The sequence below is a fragment of the Thunnus thynnus genome, chromosome 17 (genome assembly GCF_963924715.1).
Source record: "Thunnus thynnus chromosome 17, fThuThy2.1, whole genome shotgun sequence".
NCBI classification, from domain to species: Eukaryota; Metazoa; Chordata; class Actinopteri; order Scombriformes; family Scombridae; genus Thunnus; species Thunnus thynnus.
This window is the reverse complement of record NC_089533.1, coordinates 20,607,505-20,631,580: the sequence shown is the minus strand read 5'-3', so window position 1 is coordinate 20,631,580 and position 24,076 is coordinate 20,607,505. Positions and strand designations below refer to the sequence as shown.

The 24,076-nt window shown below is 39.7% G+C and overlaps 2 protein-coding genes across 10 annotated transcripts in view; one reads left to right on the top strand and one right to left on the bottom strand.

Annotated features, from left to right (window-relative positions):
* The first annotated feature begins 44 nt into the window (after nt 1-44).
* Nucleotides 45-14,298, top strand: LOC137168349 (uncharacterized). Its single transcript, XM_067570892.1, has 5 exons — nt 45-436; nt 13,275-13,324; nt 13,470-13,553; nt 13,813-13,902; nt 14,093-14,298. The coding sequence occupies exons 1-5, from the start codon at nt 45-47 to the stop codon at nt 14,296-14,298; spliced, it is 822 nt and encodes a 273-aa protein (XP_067426993.1).
* A 4,570-nt stretch (nt 14,299-18,868) lies between these two features.
* LOC137167997 (ubiquitin carboxyl-terminal hydrolase 7) overlaps nt 18,869-24,076 on the bottom strand; it is a 65,501-nt gene continuing 60,293 nt past the window's right edge. For all 9 annotated transcript variants that reach the window (XM_067570397.1, XM_067570400.1, XM_067570395.1 and 6 more), the window contains 5 exons: nt 23,730-23,829; nt 23,210-23,329; nt 23,011-23,082; nt 22,671-22,761; nt 18,869-20,884 (listed from right to left, as the gene is read on the bottom strand). In XM_067570397.1, the coding sequence (XP_067426498.1) occupies nt 20,778-20,884; nt 22,671-22,761; nt 23,011-23,082; nt 23,210-23,329; nt 23,730-23,829 (490 nt within the window). In that variant the 3' untranslated portion in view covers nt 18,869-20,777. The remainder of the gene's footprint in view (nt 20,885-22,670; nt 22,762-23,010; nt 23,083-23,209; nt 23,330-23,729; nt 23,830-24,076) is intronic.

Here is a 24,076-nt window from a genome sequence, read left to right as displayed (position 1 = left end):
CAATGCCCACACTACATGATCTTGGACACTAGTTAAACTTTGAGATGCAAGTCCACGAGGATGACACCCAATTCTTTGTTCCTCGCAAGGATGACACCAGGAAAAAGGAGCAGTGGAAGGACAAGAAGTACTCAGCCAAGGCGATGTCTCTATATCTCAGTGCAGAGAGGTCAACAGCAGTGGCTAATGGAGCTGAGGTGTCACAATCTGCTGACTTCCCCAAGCAGCCTGAAGAGGTGGAGCAGTCTGCAGAGGCCTGGTATATACCATATGACATGGTGCAGCACAATAACAAGAACAGAGTAGTATTGAACTACTCATACCAGCGCCAGGGAAATAATTTGAACACCCTCCTCTTACCAGAACCCACTCCAGGTCCTCCCCTGCTTGTAGTGCTTCTTCAGTTTCATGAACACAAGGTGGCCATCTACACCAGGTGAGGTTTCTCCCTTAAGATAAGCCTCTTCTTCAGTTCTTACAGAGAGACCTACAGAAGTAAAATCTACCCAGCATATATGAGTGGCAGGTGTTACCATTTGAGACCACCTGCAGTCCATGCTGTGTGATGTATACACTGTAGAAGCATATGTGTGATCACAGCCACCCAGTAGAAGATATCCGTGAGTCTGTAGAAAAGTCCTTTTATGTGGACAACTGTCTCAGGAGTTTCAGTTTAGAAAAGGAAGCCAAAGCTCTGGTGGTGAAACTTCACAATCTTCTGGCCACTGGAGGTTTTTATCTATAGCAGTGGGCAAGCAATAACCTGTCTATTATAAGCTACCTTCATGCAGATGCCAGATCTACCAGCAGTGAGCTTTGGATCAATCATGACCAGACTTCTTTGAATTGGCACTCGGATTGCATTAGCATTGTCCAACAGATATGTTATCTTATAAGCACCGGCCCACCAATGACACTGTGATCACCATGTGGAGTATGTACAACACCCTTTACCACCTGAGCTAAGATCCTGATTCAACGTCTATGGGACAAGAAAAGAGAGTGGGACGATCCACGGCTCCCAGGAACCATACTATGTGCACGACAGACCTGGCAAACAGAGTTACCTGACCTTGAGAAGATATTGTTGCCACGGTGCTATATGAGCCCAAACATGGACATGTTTGAGAACAAGAGAGACATTCATGTCTTTTGCAATGCACCAGAGAACGTGTATGGCTCAGTTGCTTTCCTGGTTACAGACAGACCTAATGGAAGTATTGAAGTTGCATTCCTTACAGCGAGATCTAGAGTTACACCAAAAAGGCAGCAGTCAATTTTTTCTGCTAGAACAGTGTGCTGCATTGACTGACGCCCAAATACCTCAGATACTGAAGACAGAGCTAAGTCTTCCCATCCAGCAGGTTAAGCTGTGGTCAGACTCTGCCACTATAAGGTGTTTGTTGGCACCTGGTTGGCTAAAATCCAGAAGCGGATGAATCCTGAGGACTGAGACTTGTTGAGCTGTCAAAACCAAGTCGGTGGTCACATGGGCCCCAGTTTCTCCAGCAGCCACCTGAAGAATGGCCAGAAATGCCTACATCCCTCCCTGCTACTGAGGAGGAGGAACTCAAGCAACCTAACTTTTGTGGTGTCATTTCCCAGATTCCAAGCTCCACCACACCTGATGTTGGTTAATACCAAACATGGTTTGAATTCTTGGATGCCACTCTTCTAGGAGTGGTGAACACTCACTACAGCCTTGCAGCGGATGACTATTGAAAAGCAGAGATGGCTGTGCTATGTCAAGCTCAACAAAAGATTTTCCCCACTGAGATCAACCAACTGAAGTCAGGCCAACTGCTAGCAACCAGCAGTCACCTTCACCTTTTAGCCCCGGAGTACAACAGTTCCACCCAGCTCATCTGTGTTGGAGGCAGCCTGCGACATGCTGCCCTAGTAGAACAGGACTCTGTCCATTCCATTGTACTAGAAGCCCACAACCCTGTTACCCAGTTAATCATTCAGGACTTTGATAAGTGGCTGCACCATCCAGGTCTGGAGAGAGTGTCCATTGAAATGAGGAGAAAGTCCTGGATTTTGAGGGGGAGAGAAGCCATTCATCGCTCCCAACAGGAATGCACAAGTTGCCGGCGGAAAGTGAGGCTGAAGATTTGTTGGTTGGAACAATCGTTATGATAGTTGACTCACAGTTGCCATGGGCCCTGTGGTCAGTTGGACAGGTCACAGCTGTCTTTCCAGGGTCAAATGGTAAGACTCAAACAGCTAAAGTAGGGTGGGAGACTACAGCTACATCCACCCAGTGGCCCGTCTGATAAGACTGCCCGCTCTCCCAGACTAACCCAGGGATGTTGAACATTACACCTGCCCTTTCAGAGAGACACACATGGCCTTTTCCTGATTACCAATTCCCCTGGGAAATTTGTGGGCGGCTGTGGAAAAGGCTCTTAGATTCCCTGATGTTGAAATTCACTGGGCCTTTTACCTGTCATTATCCATAATCTCCTATCAATCACAGCCAATGAGACTAGATCATTTATGGGACTCTTTGTTCACTGAGGCAGCTCTATGATAGTTAACAAGCAGGTGTTCCATGAACAGAGGTGCTGAGACTGGGTTCCTGCAGTTGAAGAGACAGTTCGGTTGGGGTTCGAAGAAGCTGCTTGTTGCTGTTGTGTGTGCATGCAGGTATTCATAAGTGCCAAACTTTTGGACAAGTTAATGTGTGTTTAATTATCTGTATTTATGTTTAGAATGCTCCTCCTCACAGTTTATTTAGTATTGTAGTTTAAGTAATTTGTTTGGAGCATGTAATGTAATGCTAATAATAGTACTGATAATGTTCATTTAGCCACTGCATAGATGTGGAGATTTGCTTTTTTATTTACATTTGGCTGAGTATGCTCAGTTTATAACTTGGCTTATTTTTCCTTTAAATAGAACCATACACTAACCAACAAGTGAACAAGTAGAGAGTGTTGACAACATTTAATAAACATGCTGCAAAACAAGTTTAATGCCTTGTCCCTAATCAGACATCTGTGTCTTTTCAACATACTGAACCAAAAGGCTTTCTTTCATTCAGTGTGGGATGCCTTAAAATTTCTGAAGTTCGTGGCATCAGACATCTTGATTTTATGTTGGAACTAACAAATACAGTAACATCAAGGCAGCATATAAACGGTTAGGGAACACTGAACAACCATAAGAAACACAAAATCTTATTCTATGAAGGAATATGGCTAAAATCAGATTGATTCTGTTTCTCACCGGCCACAAGAGAAATAGAAGCACTAATAATTTCTCCACTGTTTGCTTATTCATTTTAAGATGCACCAAAACTGAAAATAGATTTTATTGATAATTCATTAGGCTCCCCAGGGCGGTGCTCCAAGCTACATATGATAGTTTTTAAACTTTTTAAATCACAGAGCAGCTTTAAGAGCTTGGCTATCTTTTTTCTATCTGCTTGAGGCTAAAAGCAAAAGACTAAATGCTAAAAGTGACAGATAAACCTGCTGTCAGTGTCAGAGTCCGTCAGTGTCTATTCTTTGTAAATATCCCCATTAAACGGGCTATTTCAGCACAAAAAGGCCCTTTTGTAAATTTGTTGTATGCTATATCTTGATGCAATTATAAGTATTATGTCTAACATTTCATTTGACCCAGTTGTTGGTATTTTTACCTGTTGCACTGGTTTCAGAAGTTTCCGTGTATGGATCAAACTCAATATTATTACTACTATTGAGTGGTCCTAATCTTAGTAGTGCAACTAAAAATTTGGTTCTGTGTGTTTTCTTCTCTCTTTAATAGAATACTTGGGTATGAAAAATAGATGAATTATCATTAGCATTAGCATTTTCTTTGGTATCAGCATTAATATTCTGTCCAAGCTATTAAAGGGAAAAGGGGATAAACCTCTGCCTTGTAATCACTAAAAAATGTCCCAGTAAATACAAGTTATCATAACACAAACACACATACACACACACACACCTCAGCCTTTCTACAGGAATGTAAAAAACTCTGTAAGGATTGCTCTATTCTCTGGAATGTTGTTCATCAGTCCCATTGAACCACACACTTACACAGACACAGACACAGACACACACACACACACACACACACAGACACACACACACACACACCATTTCACCCAGCTGACATCATGTGCAAAACACCCCTTACTCTCAGACACACCTTTAGCTCCATAGATCCTCCACCCACTTGTTTTGGGGGGTGAGAGAAGAATGTAAATGAACCGGAAGCTAAAGATAAAAATGTATTTAATATTCAACTATTTACTATTTTAGTGGGTTTGCTTATTTTAAATGTTGAGGCAATCTGAGATGAAACTGAAATCTCTTTATATTCACCACCAACATACACTAAAAGGGACTTCCATTTTATGGTGGACAAGGATCAAAATGTGTTGTCTCTTTCTACATAATAGAATTTCTGTCCACTTTGCGATACACAGATGGATGCCTCTTGAATCCTATTTATATTTATACATATATACTGTATATACTGCATCGGAGCACTTTATTAAAGTTATATGACACTACTACTGAAATACACGTTTTCATGAATGCACCGGCCTGAGGTTATAATAATAATCTGAGTTATGTTCAAGCCTCCCTCAATATCTACATGTAAAGTGTGCTTAGGAAAGGCACTCAACCCCCAGCAGTACTCTGTCATCCAGTGACCAACAGCAGAACAAGACCATGTAAAAACCTAAGATATGGCTGGACCATGTATGAAACACTAGACAGCTCAACCAGATCTGTCAACTCTCCTGTTTTTCCTGGGTTTCTCCCATATTTTCACCCCCTCTCCCACCGTGCTCCCATTATGTAATTTCCCCCATAAATCTCCTGTATTTTTCTTTTTTCATTTTTGCAGTTATACAGAATCCTAATTGGCACAATCAAGTTGTTTCAGTTAGATCCATAGACTTGCAACAGGTAAATTTTCCTAAGGGTTCTGTAATGTTTTTTTTTAATACCTGAAAGTTACCTAAAGGTTTTTAATAACCTTCAGAGAACCTTTAGGGAACATTCCCTGACGATTACCTGTTTGCTGGGCAGCCTGTAAAAATTGCATTTAATTTTATCTTTGCAGCTTGTTTGTTCATTAATCATTGCAAGTGGGAGCCTGCAGATCACCTTGAAGAATTTCATTGGTCTGAGTTTCAGTGTGGAGTTCTGGTGTCCCATCCTCATCCAAGTGTTTCAGGCTAACATAAAGGAACAACTTTTAATTTTTGTCATTTTTTTGTGAATGCAAATGTGTAAACTTATGTGTAAACAATTAATTGAAATTTAATCAAAATTGCAATATGGCCTACCGCAGTTTTCAAATTGCAGGAGGTGCAATATTTGTTAAAGGCAAAATCAGCATCAAAATACCATTTTAAATTAAATATTGTCGCAGAGATGTCCTTGCTTACACATCATATTCTACAGATTTAAGAAAATACCTTTCTCTTGTACAGATCCCCACAAAAATCAAAACACAATCATTTTAATATGTTTTTCCATGCAAATGAGAATAATGATGTAAAGTTATCATTGGTTCTAATATTGCAAATCATATCGCAACTGTAATATCAGTCAAAATAATTGCAATTAGATATTTTTCAAAAAACGCTCAGCCCTATTCTGGTACTCAACTAGAGTAGCTTTGCATGATTCACAGTTCAAAAAACTCCTTATTTATCTTATACTGGCCTTTTATACAACCCCTCAGTTCAGCCTCTCTCTCTTAACAGGTAGTCTTAGCTCCTGTCTCTTTAAGGGCCCCCTCCTGATGAGCCCACTCTGTTCTGATTGGCCAGCTTCAGGAAGCCTAGCGAGGGGTAGCCATATAAGAGTCGAGTTAAGTTACTGCCGATGAAAACCCAACATTTCCTGCTTTACTGCTTCAAATTAAAAGCTTTTAAATGACTACATAATGGAAGATTTTTATTGTGAAGAATTTACAGGAAATTAAAAATGTTCCTCACCTCATTAGCAGAGCTTCATTAGCGGCGCTAAAAACTGGTCTGAACAACAAGATATGGAGATATTTGCAGCTCTTTGTTCAGTGGATCAATTAGAAATAATGCAAGGAGGAATAGTACAAGCAGAAACTGCCACAGTGATGATGATGTTTGATGAAGAGCCGCAGACAACCAGCACACCTCCAACATGTGAATTGCGTGCTGTGCATAGAGCAGATGACCATATAAAGAAATCTGTCATGAGCCATTGTTGGCTCGATTTGAAAGTAGAAAAAAATGTTGGAAACTGAGCGTTCAGAGCAGTCTGAAGCCAGTGCTTTTTGCTCACAGTGATTACTTCTACATATGTTTACCTCATTATTTGACAGTTTGGCCACATTTAATATGAACATCCGGTATTGTAACATTACATATATGACTGAAAAAAAGGAAAAGCATAATAGGTCCCCTTTAAAGGAGGGAAACAGGTTACTCTCCATCAGAGAGTGGCACACATAAATACACACACACACACAAGCTCCATCAATAATCTCTCAGAAACAAAGAACAAAGTAAAAAAGAGCAGTTCTGCCTTTGAAAGTTACTCAGAGTGACTCATGTACCACTGCATACTCACATCTGTGTCGTTGAAGGCAGAGAAATGGGCGTGTCCAGGAAGGCTTGTAGAGGTACAGGTGAGAAAGGCATACCCCGTCAATTACAACCTATCTGCACTGTACATCAACAGCAGCTCACACACACATCTCTGCATACTGATGACAACACCCTGCCAAGGTAAGACTGTATGTATATGTGATGTGCAGAGAGGGGATTTGATTTTATGCTGAAAGTGTGAGAGATCAGATTTTGTTTCTTGAGTTTTTAAGACCTGAGAGCCTTCCTTCTCCACATCTGTTTCTAGCTGGGTCTTGATCAGCTTCAATTTGGATTTGATTTTATGCTGAAAGAGTGAGAGATCAGATTTTGTTTCTTGAGTTTTTAAGATGAAAACTGAAGATGTAACAGTTGATGTTTAGCCAGTGAATAAAATCAACAAAATCTTAAATGCTCAGGCAGTAAAGGACTGTTTATTATCATAAAGTCAGATGAAAAAAGGAGGAAGAGAATTTTAATATCCAGCGTTCTCCTATTAAATCATTGTTAATACATTTGATCTAATTGATCTACATCTATTGTGCTTTTACTGCTGGAATGTGATGACTGACACAACAAGTTTTATAGCCTCCAGCTGAGCCTGGGGGAAATTTTCAGACCGGAAGAAAGATTTGTTTTGTTGCTTATTCCCAGCAGTGTTGGGCAGGAGCTTCGCTACAAGTAGCAGCATTACTAGTTCAACTACATTTCTCAGTAGTGTGGTTGTAGCGTTGCTGTTTTCTAAATCAAATAGCTTTTCAGTAGCAAAGCTCTTTTATTGATCAAGTAGTGTGGTAGTGTTCACACAAGCTACATTTTCCCAAGCACTAGTCTTTATTCCCACATCTGACAATGAGCTCCACTTAACATCAACCCAGGAGTTATTGCTTGAACTTTAATGTGCTATTTCCAGACATTAAAATTATTGTCTTAACTCCCACTCCTCATATGATAGGACTTATTTGGATAGAGGCAAAAAGTTAAATGGTTTGGAGAATTGCAATGTTCTCTACTCTTTATAAACACTAGTGCAGTGCCCATTCAAAACGTGCCTGTTCGGAACAGGCTGATTGCTTGGCCTCAGGTATTGCTGCTTCAACACACAGAAATATTATTTCTGTTTATGTGAGGTGTGAATGAATACCAACAACAGGAAAGAAACTAACATTCTATTATACACAGATTTTAAGTACTAGTTAAGTAATAGTGAATCTTTTCTCATTTTAAGACTAATGAGGGCTACATATAAAAATCAAATACATAATAGTGAGCTTTTGAAAAATTTGCATCCTAAAATAAAGTGGATTGATTGCATTGGGCTTATTTTCCATGGCTTCAGTTCGGATCATTTGAGTGGGTATGTTTGCTCAAAAGAGCATACTGGTGTTGAATTGCCCGTGGAAAGTAGCCTAAGACTCTGTCCATTCTTGATTAAAAGCTCTGGTTTTGCTGTCTGCTCTTCTATTTTTAGAGCATGCCATGTGGAAAAACTTTTCTCAAGCTGAGCTGATAATAAAAGGTGACATGAAACCACTGCAGAACACTGATTGGTCAGTCATTTATCTCATTCATGGGCTTTCTGTTTCAGAGGAAGCCTTCTACTGCTCTCTTTTTCTCGTCTTTTTAAAAATGAGTCGGGAAGCCGATAACAAAGCCTTTTAACTTTTAACATTATCAAATGAAGAGAGACATTCTCCCCTCATCTCTCTCATGGCAGGGTTGTACAGCTCTGATCTCCGCCTGTGATCATGACATGCAGTCACAGAGCCCAGAAGCCCCGCCACACTGCTGCAGAGCGGAGCAGCACACTGATTGCTTGTTTATTCAAAGTTTATTAATATTGAATGTGTCACATGTCCAAATTGACACTCCCCTTCCTTGGGTCCTCAGCAATATACCTGCCAAGTGTGAAGTCAATCAAATGAAATGTTGTCAAGATACGTGAAGGACACACATACATACAGAAAGACAGACAGACATACAGAGATTCCCTCCTTTATAGTTAGATTTCTGAAGCTCAAGCACAGCAGAGCTGCAAACTGAATTTTTTTGTCTTGTCAGGGAAGCGAGAAGCAATGAATGGTGAAATTAAAAAAAAAATTCTTTTGGCCATGAGTTCGTAAATGTTAATGACCTTGTTATGCCCAACTAGGACGTCCCTTTCAATGGGCAGCAGAAGACCTGAGAGCCTTCCTTCTCCACATCTGTTTCTAGCTGGGTCTTGATCAGCTTCAGTTTGGAGAATGATCGCTTGACTTATGCAGTTGTCACTGGCAATGTAGCATTTATTTTTGACATTGCTGGTAGGGAGAGCATAGGAAGAGCGGAACACCTTAAGTAGTCACAATACTGAATTGGCAAACATCAATGAAAGACGGGGAAGCTCTGTCATTTGTCATGCCTTACCAGTTCCTTGGTGTGGTAAGGCACTGACATACAGCAATACATTTGCACTAGCCCTCTTGCCTTTGCCATGTATGTTTGTGTCTCCATTTGTTTGTCTGTTAGGAGGGTTACTCAAAGGATTCACTTCCAGATTTCATGACAGGATACATTTTTAAAATGTTTTAACATGCCTAGGCACAGGTTTAAGTTCTACTGGGCATCCCTCTAATTGCTAATGGCTAATGCAAACATACCTCTATCTCTCTCATCTCCTCCCTTGCTGCCTCTAGCTACATTTTGCAGATCCCTTTGTATTGTCTTCAATTTTCTGTCTCTTGGCATCCTGTAGTCATAGGGTAAACCAATGCTAATCTCCCTCTTTGCAAGTGCAAGTTAATCCAAGCTAAAGGGTTGTAAACACATCTTAGGGGCAGATAAAGAATACACTACTGAATTCCCTAAAAATTTTACTACACCATAAGGCTTATTTCCAGTTTGTACCAAATATTTAGTCTAGAGATGTATGTATCCAGCTAGCTACTATCCATCTAGCATATTGTCTGTCTGTGAGCTCACCTGATCTTGTCCTCCTCCTCCTCAAACGATGAAAGAAGAGAAGAGCGTTATATCTGTTCAATCCACACCGACTCCAACCTGCGTTCAGTGTCTCTGTCCACAGAAGCAGCTGTTTGTCGGAAGCAGCTCCTGGGGAGCTGAGAGGACAGCGGCCAGCCAAACTGCCTTCAGCAGGCTGACTGACAGCAGAATGAGCTGTTGCAAATTCGTGTTTGTGTTTCTGTCACACGTTAGTATCGCTGCCAGTATGAATAGTTTTGATGCAAAATATTAGCAGGTATTTTCGTGTCATTTATTTGTCATGTCCCCGGTGTGTAAAGCCTTTAGGCATTTTTTCTAATGCAAGTTCAGTTTCACATCAGGATGTATTAAAGAACTTTCTTCAACAATATTCACTAACTAAACTTTGTCAACTACTTAAATAAATGCTTCCAAAAAAAATTTTGTGCTGAGAGCTCAATAATGTTGTTCTGACTTTCATGCCGTTATCTTGTGTGAAGCCCTGCTGTGGACTGAAATAAAACTGCAGCCAATCAGTACGTGACGCCACCTGTATGTGTAGCCGACACATTATTACGGATTCCAGTGTTTTTCTTGGCAAGACACGACCTACATAAAGTTCAAGTGCTAGGATTGGCAAGGCGTCCATGCTCGCGCCGCTAGCCTGCAATGTCGTAACTGTATGTTCAGTGGGTGTCTGGTGTTGAGTCATGGGAAACATTCATTCTGAAGGACTATGAGTTAACAGTTTGAGTCAAGCTTAGAGGCTTTATGATGTGTAGCTTGAAAAATAGCGAAATGATATAACACACATATGAACACAAAAAGTATACAGAAACCACCATTGAAGTTATCCAATGTTATAGAAAGGCCATCCTAAAAAAGTGGGTTTTTAAATGTCGTTTAAAACCGTCAACAGACTCAGCTGACGTAATGGGAGGGGGAAGATTGTTCAAAAGTCTAGGTCCCAGGGCAGCAAAAGTGCAGTCGCCTTTGGTTTTTAGTCTGGCACACAGTATGACCAACAGGTTTTGGTTGGATGACCTAAGTGACAGCTTGGTGTGTAAGGGCTTATCTCAGAAATGTAGGCAGGAGTGATGCCTACATTTCCTATAATAAAAACACACCCTGAATTAGAAAACATAACAGACATAGAGAAACTCTCACTTATTTTTAATTGTTTAATTTTTCTTTTTTATGTATATATCAGTAAACCTGGTTTATTAAAACCTGACTAATTTGCATTATTTGATTTGTAAATAATTTAATGATTACTTTTTGCTTTTATAACCTGATTATATATGTTGCTATATATAATTTTGTTATTATAATTCTGTAAAGACTTCATTTATTTGATAATTTTGAATAATTCCTTGCTCTTAGAACAACTGATTCTCACCATGTGATGGAGGGTCTAATGCAGAAGCTAAATGCACAACCACCCAGACCCTCCACCCAGATAGCAAAATTGCTGTGGCCCATATCCGGCCCACACCTGACACTTTCATGTGGCCCATATACCGCATGGAATGATGACATTCGCTCCCGTTTGCCAAGCAAACCATAGCATTACTGCATGTCAACCAAAAACAAACCAAGTAAACAATATCTGGCCCAAATCTGGACCACAGTTCATTTTTATTCTGTCCCTGATCCAGCCTACATTCCATATCCTCATTTAGCCCAAATATTGCATGGAATGATGGCACTGGGGCGTTCCACTCCTGTTTGCCAGATCTGGGCAACAAGAAAGCCATAGCAATACCGTATGTCAACCAAGAACGAACCAAATAAACAAGAATCAGCCCACATTCCTAATGTTCATATGGCCCATATCCTGCATGGAATGGTGGCATTTTGGCAATGCACTCCTGTTTGCCAGCAACAGGCCTAGAAACATTGTTTTCGTAGTCACCACAGTCAACATGGTTTGCTAATTCCATTATCCTGTGCATTTGTGTGTCACTGGAAAGACAGCTGCCTTAAGCTGTGCAACCCCAAACAAGGTGCTATCAGTTAATCAGTTCAAATGGGTACATGTGGGGTTCAACCCTAATTGCACCAAACAAGGCAGTGGAAACCAGTTCTTAGACTAGAGGTGGGGTGGGTTCTGTGGCTGGACTGTTAGGACAATGATCCCTTGACTGACATAGTACAGTAAATTCCATGTTTATGAGTGGTGGTGGCCAGGGGAAACTTTGCTGTAGAAAAATAATCTTCTGGGAGCATTTCCAGAGAATCTTACCTTCCCAGTTCTAAACATTATCAGTGTGTATGCACCTACACTGAGCTTCACCTCTAAAATTTTATGATTCATTTAGAATCACAGTAAATCATATCTCATATCATATCATATCATATCACATCCAGATTAGCCAGTTCTGAGTGTGCCGTATCTTGGCCAAAACTGGCCCAGATATGTTTTAAGATGACCGGGCCACATTGGCTGCATCATATGTGGGCCACCTCAGGCTCACTTCCAGATTAGCCAGTACTAATTGTGCCACATCTTTACCCATAGTGGCCCAATACTGGTCAACCATATTTGGGCCATATTTACTATTTCAAATGTGGGCCACATTAGGCTCACACTATGACAGCCAGTGCTGACTGTGCCATACAATTGACAAAAGTGGGCCAAATTTGTTGTATAGTATTTAGGCCATATTTGCCATATCATATGTCGGCCACTTTAGGTTCACATCAAGTCAAGCCAGTGCTTCATGTGCCGTATCTTTGTCAGAACTGGCCTAGGTATTTTTTAAGATAACCGGGCCACATTTGCTGCACCATATGTGGGCCACTTTTGGTTTAAATCCACATAAACTATTGTTGACTGTGCCAGATCTTTGCCAAAGGTGGTCCACATTTGTTTTGTGATATTTGGGCCATATTCACTATGTATCACATGGGCGACTTTAAAGTCACATCCAGTTTACACATCGCCGAGAGCACCGCATCTTTGCCCAAAATGGCTCACATTTGTTTTGGGATATTTGGGCCATATTTGTTATTTTACATGTAGGCCACTTCAGGCTCACATCCATTTTGTCCGGGCCAGAAGAAGGCCAGCAGTGCTGCATCATTGCCTGAAGTGGCCCACTTCCATATGCTATCTGGGCACTGTCCAGGTACTGATACACACACACACACAAACACACAAACACACACACACTTTTTCTTTTTAATCTCATTATTACTTGACACTTTGGCAACATTATCTTTGTTACATTCATGCCAATAAAGCATATTGAATTGAATCAAATTGAATTGAGAGAGAGATGCACAGCAACAATAATAATAAAAATATGAAAAATAATAATAAAAATATGAAAAATAATAACAATATTAGCAGTCGGTGTCAAGCAGGACCACGGGGGCAGCAGGCAGCCCGCAACCACATATCCAGATTTTACAGCTCCAGCAGATTCTACAGCTCCAATACCTGCAAGACGAATGAAAAGCCTACTCAACAGATTTTAGATAGATTTGTGCAAGGCAGCAGTTTAGTGCGAATTCATCGTCAGCAGGTCGCTCAGCACACCCTCAAGTCTGTGACACAAAGAGAAGCATGCAGCTCCGTCACAACCTTACAGTCACTTTCTATCACAGAACAAAATATGTAATTATTAGTGTATTTTATCTTAAATGTAAATGAAGAAGAGCAGCCTTCACAACAATCCCTTTCCTTCTATGCTCTCTCTCTCTGCAGCACAATGAGTACACATAGAAAAAAAGAACTTCCTCCCTACATCGTACCTGGTAAGCCTAAACACACATGCTCACACACATCATCGTCACCATCATCTTTATCATCAGATTATCTATTAACAAACTATCTTGTTTTTGTCTCTCCTCCCCTCCTATGTTTTTTTCTCTTTCTTTTCTTCTTCCGTTCCAATTGAAGGTCAGGGAAACAGGGTGAACATTTACCACACTCCATTCACCCCTTCTCCCGCCTTACAGGACTCCGTGTCTCCGGTCACACCAGGTAAACTCTCACTTTGTGGAGATGTATTTAAAAAAGATTAGCTATAGTTTATTCTAGTACATTGTAAGTTTGTGCCATTAAAACTAAGAAACTCTTGTTGGGTTTAAATAAAGTTTGAAACATTGTAGTAATTTTCACTTGCTCACACACATCATGACCATCGTCTTCATCATCAGATTAGCTCACTAACCATCGTGTTTTTGTCTCTTCTCTCCTCCCCTCCTATATTTTTTCTCTTTCTTTTCTCCTTCTGTTCCAGTTGGAAATCAGGAGGACGGGATGCACATTTATTACACACCGTTCAACCCTCCTCCTTCCTCACAGGACTCCATGTCTCAAGTCCCACCAGGTAAACTCACACTTCCTGGAGAAACATATCAAAAACATGATTATAGTTTTTTCCAGTACATTGTAAGTTTTTCATCTAAACTAAGAAACTCTTATTGAGTTTAAATAAAGTTTGGAACATTGTAGTTATTTTTTTATTCTTGCCACTGCTTCACCTGTCTTAAATCCTTCCTCCTCTCTCCCTCCATCAGTGTACACCAGCGGAGGAGGAGCCGTGGGTTCAGGTCTCGATTCTGAAGATGGCAAAAGAAAATTTGTGAGCTACGACACGGTGCTGGGGAATTCTCCCGGCATGACAACCTGCTTTTCCTGCCAGCAGCAGGTCATGACCAACATTACCTACAAAGCCGGAACTTACGCCTGGCTGATGTGTACACTCTTCATCATCCTCGGGTGAGTGTAAGGTTCAGGGCTGTTGTTGTATCTCAGCACTTTGCACTGAAATGTGTCCTGGTTGATCTGACAAGAATCTCTAAATACAGATGTGAACACACCTTAAAACATTTTGAGGCTGTATTGCATGGATTGGCATGGCTGTATTAATTGGTTAGGGGACTCCAGGGCAAAAATTTGCTTTTGGGCCCCTACTGACCTCCTCATACAAACAGTGCATCTCTGTTACCTCCAAGAGACCCAGAGAACAGCCAGTACAGACCCAAGACAAGAACACATCATTAAAGACCCCCTCCAGACATGTTTTAAGATGCATAAAAATACTCTGCTTTGAATAATAATTTGTTTCTGATATGGTTTTTCTACCAAAAAATCTTAAAATTACATCTAATCCTTCTTCCTCATTGAAAATCCAAAATGTATGAATATATAAATATTTATCATTCCAAAAGTTCAACTGCTTGACACAAGATGTCTCCTACTTCACTGTAAAGTCCATTCTCAGTGTATGTGCACTGGACGCTTCAAGTTTCCACATCCCTCTTGTGTGTAAGTTACATACTGTAGCACAATTGTCTCCAGACTAGATGTGATGTCACAAATCATTCTCATACATACATGCCTTAAACTCAGATTCAAAGTGAGCTCTCCTCACTTCTGCAGCCGAATGGGAAAACAGCCTCCTTGTGTCTTTGCATGCATCATTCTGCACAGTGACGGTCAAACATCCAAGTAACAATAAGCAAAACACATTTTTGAGTGTAAGGGAAGTTTACTAATGCACCATATATTGTAAATTCTGCAATTAATCAAATTAACAAATAACTCTTAACATACATAATCCAGCCTTGCGTCATGAAGTCAATTCAAGTCACTTTTGACAATAATGTAATGAGAATGTGTCCCTGATCTTGCCAAAAGTTCTCAAAGTGTTATTTAGAGAGAGTGTGTCGCAAGTTGACACAAAAAATTGACAAAAGTTGTGATTGCCATTCCGCCTCACCTGCATCTACAAGTAATTTTACTATAACTTGCTTAGACAGTACTTCTTTTCATTTTTTTTCTTCTTTTGTGGAGTTTTCCCTATCCACACCATGGGTCTAAAAGGATAGAGGGTGTCATATTTAGTTTCACAGGTGTCATTTTGACTGCATAGATGCAATTGTTTTTCATTTAATAGAACCAAAAACAAATGATCAAACACAAAAATTTATAGTGGTCAAGAAAACTTACTATGTGACACTAACTGTGTGTGTGTGTGTGTGTGTGTGTGTGTGTGTGTGTATGTGCGCTACAGGTTAACCATGTGCCTGGTACCATTCTGCCTGTTTATCGTCTGGAAACAGACTAAGGATGTGTACCACACGTGCCCCCTCTGCAACAGAGTCCTTCACGTCGAGAGGAAAAAATGCTGTAAATGACAGACATGAAGGCAGAGCTGGACCCATTGAAATAAGACATAACATCCTGTTACCTTTGTCTGCAGTGGCCCCGTCTTATGAAATTGTTGAGGAGAGGTCGCACTTCAAATGTAGCTTATTTCCATGGATGAGCCATTGCACAAGGCAAAATCAAACATGAATGACTTCCACGTATTATTAGCAAACAGACTGGGAGTGATTGTATTGTCAGAGTTTAAAGGATAGGTTCACAGTATTTCAAGTCTGCCCTAAAACAAAAGTCAGGTATCCATATATAGATGTGCAGCAAGGAACAGGTTTCCCTGGCTGTAATCATTCCTGCTGTTCATACTGGCCATTAGAAGATTCCTTCCTAATGCTCTGTCAATGTAGGTGATGGAGGACAAAATCCACAGTTCTCGTTTTATGCAAAAATGTATTCAAAAGTTTATCTGAATCCTATATGAAGCTTCAGCAGTCTGAATTAGTCAAATCAAGTGGATTCCAAAGTCTTTTTAGTATAAAATTCCCCTTTGTTTCCTGGACAGTGTTTCCCTGTTGAGGGACAGTGGAAGGATCGTGACAAAAAGAGGGAATTTTGTACTAAAAAGGAAGATATTGACTGTAGATTTTCCCCCAAATTACTTATACCTTGAAAGCACCTTAAGAAAGGATCTTTAAAGGGCCAGTATGAACAGGAGGAATGATTACGACAAGTAAAGCCTGTTTCAATGTTCATTTGGGCACCTGACTACTGTTTTAAGACAGACTTGAAAAATTGTGAACCTGTCCTTTAAATATCAAACGCTCACTTTTGAAGCTCAGGCAAGTGAAATCAAGCACCCATCATGCACTTTTTTATTTTTGTCCTGTTTCAGCCAGAAAAAAAAACTTTCTCTGTTATCCTGCGCAGAAAGTGTTGCATATATAAAGGTAATGTTATTGAAATGAAGGCTTGTACATATACCTGATCCTACAGTATACCTTTTTGTTTTAATGTTTCAAGTAATTGTTCATCTGAAATCTAAATAGACCGGCTACCCATTTGAAGGGATTGTCACAACATCTGAATAAATGCTGTAAAAGATGAAATCCAGCAAACAAGTCAACACAAAAACATTCAACCAGAGCAGAGAGACATTTGTTAATCTGCAGATATTGCACAGTACATTTGCGTTGGCCTTGTTTTGTTGTAAGTTTTTTATTTATCAGAAATGAAACACTAGAATAAAATTGGATCTATATTTTTTAAAATGTTAAATACGTTAAAATGCAAAACAATATTTGTTGTATGTTGTCAGCCATAAAATTATTCTTATAATTACATCATATATGAAGGGATGTTGAAATAAAAGCTAATTTTATGTGCAAATATTTGTTTACATTTGGTCATTTGAATACTACGGGCTAAATTAAAGCAATTCTACTGTCTTGATGTGATGTGTTCATTGACAGTCAACTTTTGTGTTGGCGGAGCCACTGATCAAGTCACTTGAAATAAAATGTGCCCAATCATTTGAATATTTAAAATCATTTTTTGAGCATGTCTGCACTGAACTAATATCTGCAGGTATCTTGCTGTATGCCCATCCTAGAGATGTACATTTTTGTTGACAATAATAATGCAATAACAATATATAAGTGAACACAGGCAAAATGTGTCATCCTCCTCATGTCCTTGCATATTGTCCTTGAATGAAACTGAGTATGCTTGGTCTTGTGTTATTTATGATTATTAACTATTTTATAACAATATTTCTAATAAAAGTAGACTATATAGACGATGTATGGCACTCTGCTGTGATTCTTCTTTTGTCTTTTTTCTTGCCCTCCCTTACAGAGGTCAGAGGTCAGAGTCAAGTTGGGGGTTTAAGCAAAACACTAAGTTGTAACTGCACAAGAGTCTGAACAAACAGGTGTTTTTGTTGACAAAACAATCTCACCACATGGATGACAAGTCCTTAAATTGCCCAGAAAAATGGAAACTTACGTTTTTATGACAATGGGGCAAACTTCATCAGCTGAAGATCATTTGCTACAATCGAAAGCTCTAGAACAGCTACTAAATGGACTTTGTAGTTAGACGTGTTTGTCAACTGCTGTTTCCAGGGTTAATGATAAACTTTCAACGGCAGTTGGTTTTATGTAAATTTGATGTAAATTTGAATGTTGCATTATGTGATAATTAAAGACTTGCCAGCAGTGTGGATATGGATGGTAGTGTCAGTCAGTCTGGTTTACTTTGGCTCAGACTGAGTCATCTAAACAAATACTGAATGGATTGACAAGAAACTTGTATAGACATTCACAGTTATCAGAGGATGAAGCCTACTGGCTTTCATTACCCCAACTTCCTCTAGCGCCACCATGAGGTTGACTTGTGGTTTTGGGTGAAATGTCCCAGAACAATTGGACGGGATGTCATGAAATTTGATACAGATGTTCATGTCAGCCTCAGGAAGAAATGTAATAACTTAAGTGATCCGTCAACTTTTCATCTTGCACAATCAGGAAAAAAAATCTTTTTCTCCAATAATGACGAAATACCTGCAAAGCTAATAACATTCAGCCCCAACTGAACTTTGTGTTTAGTGCTAATGTATAGTGTTAATACATATAAAAATACTCTGCTTGGAACAATAATGTGTCTGATTTTTTTTTTTTTCCACAAAAAAAGTGTAATTCCCTGTAATACCACTATAAAATCCTTAAAATGGCATCCACTCCTTCTTCCTCATTAAAAATTCAAAATCTATATGCATACTGGATCAGAAGTGGCTCCATACTAGTTGTGATGTCACAAATCATGCTCGTAGGTAACACACTTAAAAACGCAGAGAAACTTTCCCCCTTCAGCAGATGAATGTGAGAACAAACTCTGCACAGTGAAGTCCAAACATCTAAATGAAGTAAAAATAAGCAAAACAAATTTTTGAGGGACTTTAAATTTAAATCCTAGCAAATAATGTGAAGGTGAGTAGCAGGTGGCTGGGTAGCATGCTGAGCACTCTACAACAAAGTACCATCGAGCAAGACATCACTGTCAGCTCCGAGGTGACCTCTGACCTCACTGGGAAAATGAAAAAGTCTTCCATCACGAAGCTTCTTGTTCTGAAGTTTATATAAGATCTCTGTCCTGGTCGACCAGTCGTATGGACAAGCAGCAGAGTAGTGTTTTTGTTTTTATAGAAAATTTTATTCAACATACATTTTCCAGCAAAAAGGCAATATACAGGAATAGTTGTCGTACACTGCTGCTACACTGAGGATTTTAAACTGGAAAAGATCAAATTAAGGTGTGATTCTGCAGGTCATCTTTGTACTGCACTTTTTAACAAGACAAAACCAATGCCGTTAGTTTTGAAAAGAAAAATAATCCAAATGTAACAGAAAAAAATCGTCAATGGTACATCAGGAACGCAAAAAAAAAGAAGAGAAAATAAACCCTACACACAAGAAATATGAACACCTGGCTCCTTTTGTACCCAACAACAAAGGCGCGTGTTTCTCTTAAATTTTACACGTTCATATTTTTAAATATACAATTCTTAAATGTTGTCTTTACAGAGCCAGCTATGCGCTATTAGGGGAGCATTCCATCTGTGCTTTAAAAGAAATAAAACAACCAAAAGAAAAATAAATTCATAGGGCTTAAAGTGTTTCTTACAATGCTGGTTTTGTCTCTACACAATCCTCACACCTGTGGGGGCTCTAAGTGTCTGCGGCTCCCTACCAAGCACAGCGCAATTACTGCTCCCAACCACCTGGAGGCGACATTTCAATCAAGAGAAGATGGGAGGGAGAAGCTTGAGTGTGTGTGTGTGTATGTGTGTGTTCAGAGGAATGACTGAGAAAGACATGAAAACCCCCAAATAACAAAAAAGGAAGAGAATCAAGGAGGGTGTAATGTCAGTGCGCGTGTGTGTTCCTTTAAAGTCATTAACCAACTCAAAATCACAGCCAAAACGTACATTTGCCAGTCCTGAGAAACCTCTGACGTTAAGTGCCAACGTGCAAGATGAAATACAGACAAATTTCCTTCTTATTTCTCCCCATTTATTTTTAAACAGATGCTGTGGATTCTTATTTTATTATACAAGATCTGCAGAAAGAGACAAAAAAAAATCATTTATTTTTCCTCCCAACAAAACTAAGTGAGAAAGAACTGTGTGTAAACTTGGAAATACTTTTTTTTTTTTTTTTGTTGCACTAAAGGATGGGAGCAGAAAATATAAGAACCACATCAGGGCAACTAGTGAGCCTCAGGCATTTTAAAAAGAGGATGGACGCCAGTTAGCAGCCGCTTTTGAAAAAATTATTCTGCAAAATAGCCATCAGGCCCTCTCTCCCTTTCTGTCAGTTAGTCCTCGCAAACATCCTTCCATCAAACTCTCCACACAGCAGCATGATGCCTCTTCAAACAACTCTTTATTTAAAAACAACCCCAAAAAAAAAAAAAAACGGAAGGAAAAAAAAAAGCTGGTGAGTGACGTGGGAGAGGGAAAAAAAACTAAGTCTAGAAGTTCATATATATATATTTATGTATATATATATTTTTTTATTTATACTGTGTCCCACTTCCTCTCCCCTCTCCGCTTAATTCATATTAAAATCCAATTTCATTTCTCACACTTCCAGACAGGCAACAAAAAAAAAAAAAAAAAAACAGGCAGTCAACAGTTAGAGAAGCCAGAAAAAAAAGAAAAAAAAAACAAAACAAACAGCCTCGAACGTAGAGGGAGACGATAAAAAAAAAAATATAAACAGCAAAATAAACAGTCAGGAGGTGGTTGGTGCAGTTTATTTTGTGGTTGAAGAATAATCCGTCAGCTGCAGTAAGATCCATATCGCTGAAGACATAGTGCCGGTGTAGAGCTGTAGAGGTGTCCAGGCGGGGTGTTAAAAGTGATGAACACACACACACACACACACACACGCATACCCACACAGTCTTTCACACACAAACACACACGCACACATGGTTGGTTACAGTCTGTGGTTATGGTGTGTTAAGTAGGTAGGGAGGAAGGCGGAGCAGGAGGAGGAGGAGGATGAGGAGGACAACGAGGAAGGGCGGGCTGCTTTAGTTGTGGATCTTGATTGCTTTCTCCAGGTAGGTGTAGCGACCTCTCTTTGGAGCTTTGTTGAAATGATCCAACCCTAGCCAGGGGCGCGGGTGGGACATGTTACCTGCAGCACAGAGAAGGAGACACGTCAGAGCGGTCGTTACATGTCAAGTCTCCCGTTTAAAATGATTATTCAGAGACAGAGAAGGTGTTAATAACTGCAGTAGTATAAATACATCAACAATTCCAGCAGTAGCTTTGTTCCTATCAAATCAATATTGTGTTACAGTTGGCAGTTCATTGCTGTATTACATCCCAAGACAAATATGGGGACCAGTGGCAGCGTGTTCCCCGACTTAATCAAACTAAAATCACATTTTCCACAAGTAAAAGCAAACAGTCTCTAAAGGTGTCTTCTTAAGAAACATAAATGGGCTGTTTTGCTGTGGGCACCAGAAAGGATTAAAAACTCTGAAACATAATCCTCTCTCAGGACGATCTTGAAGTAAAAAGTAGAATTAAGCTGTTCAGATTAAAAAGTTATCTACTAGGGCTGCAACTAACAATTATTTTCATTATCAGTTAATCGTTTTGTCTATAAAAAGATATGAAAATAATGGAAAATGCTGTTGTAATTTCTTAGAGCCCAAGGGGACACCTTCTAATGACTTGTTTTGTCTGATCTACAGGCCAAAATCTAAATATATTGAGTTTGCTATCATGTATGACACATAAAAACATAAAATATTCACATTCGAGGAGCAGCAACCAGCAAATGTTTAGCATTTTTCCTTAGAAAACGACTAAAACCATTATCAAAATAGTTGCAAATTAATTTTCTGTCGATCAGCTAATTGATTTATTGACTAATCATTGCAGCTCTTGTATCTACTAGTATTTATGTTGAACAAAAGTCAACTTATTTTGCCTGAGAATCCTGCGTTTTTCACTGGAGCCTTGTGCAAAAGTCGTGGTCTCATATAAACGAGTGATTTCCTGACTGTCCTTGTGATGCATTTGCATGCTCTCATGTAGAGCTGTGATGATAACCGCATCACTGTGGTCATGTGATGCCTACCGCTGGGTTGAGCTCATTACTGTCATTACTGCAATTTCTTTTAAAAAATGCCAAACACAACCGGATGGAGATACATTGGAGAATCTGTGTTGCCTCGGCTTGCTCAGGGCACCAAGCTGCAGGACCGCCCCACAAGAACGACCGCCCAGGGGGACACCAAAAGCGGTGCGCGAGGAAGTGGAAATGCAGCAAGCGAGTCGCCATCACAGCAAGGCTAAGGGCTAACCCCAGTTGACCAGCTCTCCTGTCAATCTTCATCACCAACGTCTGCTCCATTGACAATAAACTAGACTACCTAAAACTGCTTCTGACCTCCTGGAGAGAAATGACAAACTGCTGTGCCCTCATTTTCACCAAGAGTATCTCCAACTCCGCTATCCAGCTAGCCGGGCTAACTGCTCTCTAGTCAGACAATATTGCTTCGTTGTCCAGTAAGACTCGAGGTGGTGGCCTGTATATTTATATTAACCAAGACTGGTGTACGGATGTGGCGATCATTTCTGCACACTACTCAGTATTAGTGGAGGTTCTAGCAGTCAAATGTAGATCTTATCTATTAAGATAACTTTTGGACTGTAAAGTCCAATAAATTAAAATTTTTTTAAAAAAAGTAATTATTTGCATTGGCAGTAAACCACAGGGACATATGGCTTTGTCACCGTGAGAATCCATGCCCTACTATCATTTTATTTGTGGAATTTGGTTATATATGTATTGTTCTTATGAAAAATGCTAGCTCCATCTATTCAGGCAATCCCAGTACTAAGAGCACTAGCATTAGCATCTACAGCACTTCCTGCCATCAGTACAGTAACATTAGCAGTGTAAATACCTGGCTGTGGTTCAAAGTCCTTCAAGTTGACCTCGTACTCGTCTTCAGTGATGTACTGATGCCGGCCCATCATCACAATCGCAAACTTGAACTGAAAACACACAAAAACACATATTAACAGCCTACCACTGTATACCTGCACAACATGAATATTTAGACAGCAACACGACTGCTTTGTTTATTCTGAGTTCTGTCACACTGAAATGATAAAAAGTATGCAGAAAACACTTCTTAGCATTGGGTGACATTTCATTAATATTAAACTGAAAATATTTAATATCTAAAATGTACTTAATACAGGACATTTTTCCAGTTGTGTACTCAAAGAAAGATGTTTTACCTTCTCAAATTCTTTCTCCTGGATGTCCAGCATGGTCTGGATCCTCCTCATCACCTCCCGAAATGATTCACCCTGTGGGGAGAGGCGGGGTGGGGAATCAAAGAAGGAAACAACCACACAAACGCAGAACATTAAGTAATACATCATGTTGAGTAGACGATAAACACTCTTTCACATATTTGTGTGCACACATACACACCTGTCTGATCTTGAGCAAGAAGGGGATCCCAAAGGTGCCAAAGACTTCCTTGTGGAAATGAGCGACAGGGATTAGCATTTCACTGTCCTTGTCCAAGTCCACCTGGTCCAAAGGTATCTCCTGAGAGAGGGAAGCAAATAGAAAAAGGTGAGAGGAGAGATGGAGACATCAGAGCAGCTTTCAAGAGCAATTTAACATAATTACGGTCATCATTTTGGACATCCCTCAGGTGTAGTTACAGGTGCTGACACAGATCAGCTTTTAACCAGAAGAGATCAGTGCTTCAGCTTGTTTAGTTAATCTTTAACAACTGAACCTGATTACTTTCAAGTAGAGAGTCTCTGTAAACGATGGCTGCCAAAGTGGCTTTTTGTGTAGACAAACTTAGCAGACCGTGTCAAAAAATATAACTGTCAGGATGAGGGCTTCTTCAAGTGGAGGAAAAATCAGAAAAAATAAACTAAAAAGAGAAGAGAAACCAAAAACAGACAAACAGGGAACACTGAACATACATAGTTACCTCTATTCTGAAGGTGCGACTGGCAGCCGGAGATAAACATTCTAGCAGCTCGTCCTCCTGGTGAACCCCAATGATTTTATAGCTTACTATCTCTAACAGCCTGGAGAGGAGACAGAGAGTGAGGATTAATACTCTAAAGCATTTTCTCAAAGACAAACTGATTTGCAGAGCATAAAATCATATTAAACAAGAGATAAACATAAAAATGTGTCTACAAAAGTAATAATTAGAGGAATACATACAATAACCAGAGTTGTTAAAGACAGCAGGTTAGTAAAATCTTTACATCAAAAAACCCTTTCAAATATGCACATTACCCTGTAAATGTTTCTGGTTTTTGATAGCAT

What these genes read in the sequence shown, in the direction of transcription:
- LOC137168349 (XM_067570892.1), top strand. Translation starts at nt 45, where the DNA reads ATGCAAGTCCACGAGGATGACACCCAATTCTTTGTTCCTCGCAAGGAT. An exon ending in AAGGTGGCCATCTACACCAG is followed by an intron (nt 437 to 13,274) that starts GTGAGGTTTCTC and finishes CTCTCTCTGCAG; the next exon opens with CACAATGAGTACACATAGAA. An exon ending in TCCTCCCTACATCGTACCTG is followed by an intron (nt 13,325 to 13,469) that starts GTAAGCCTAAAC and finishes TTCCAATTGAAG; the next exon opens with GTCAGGGAAACAGGGTGAAC.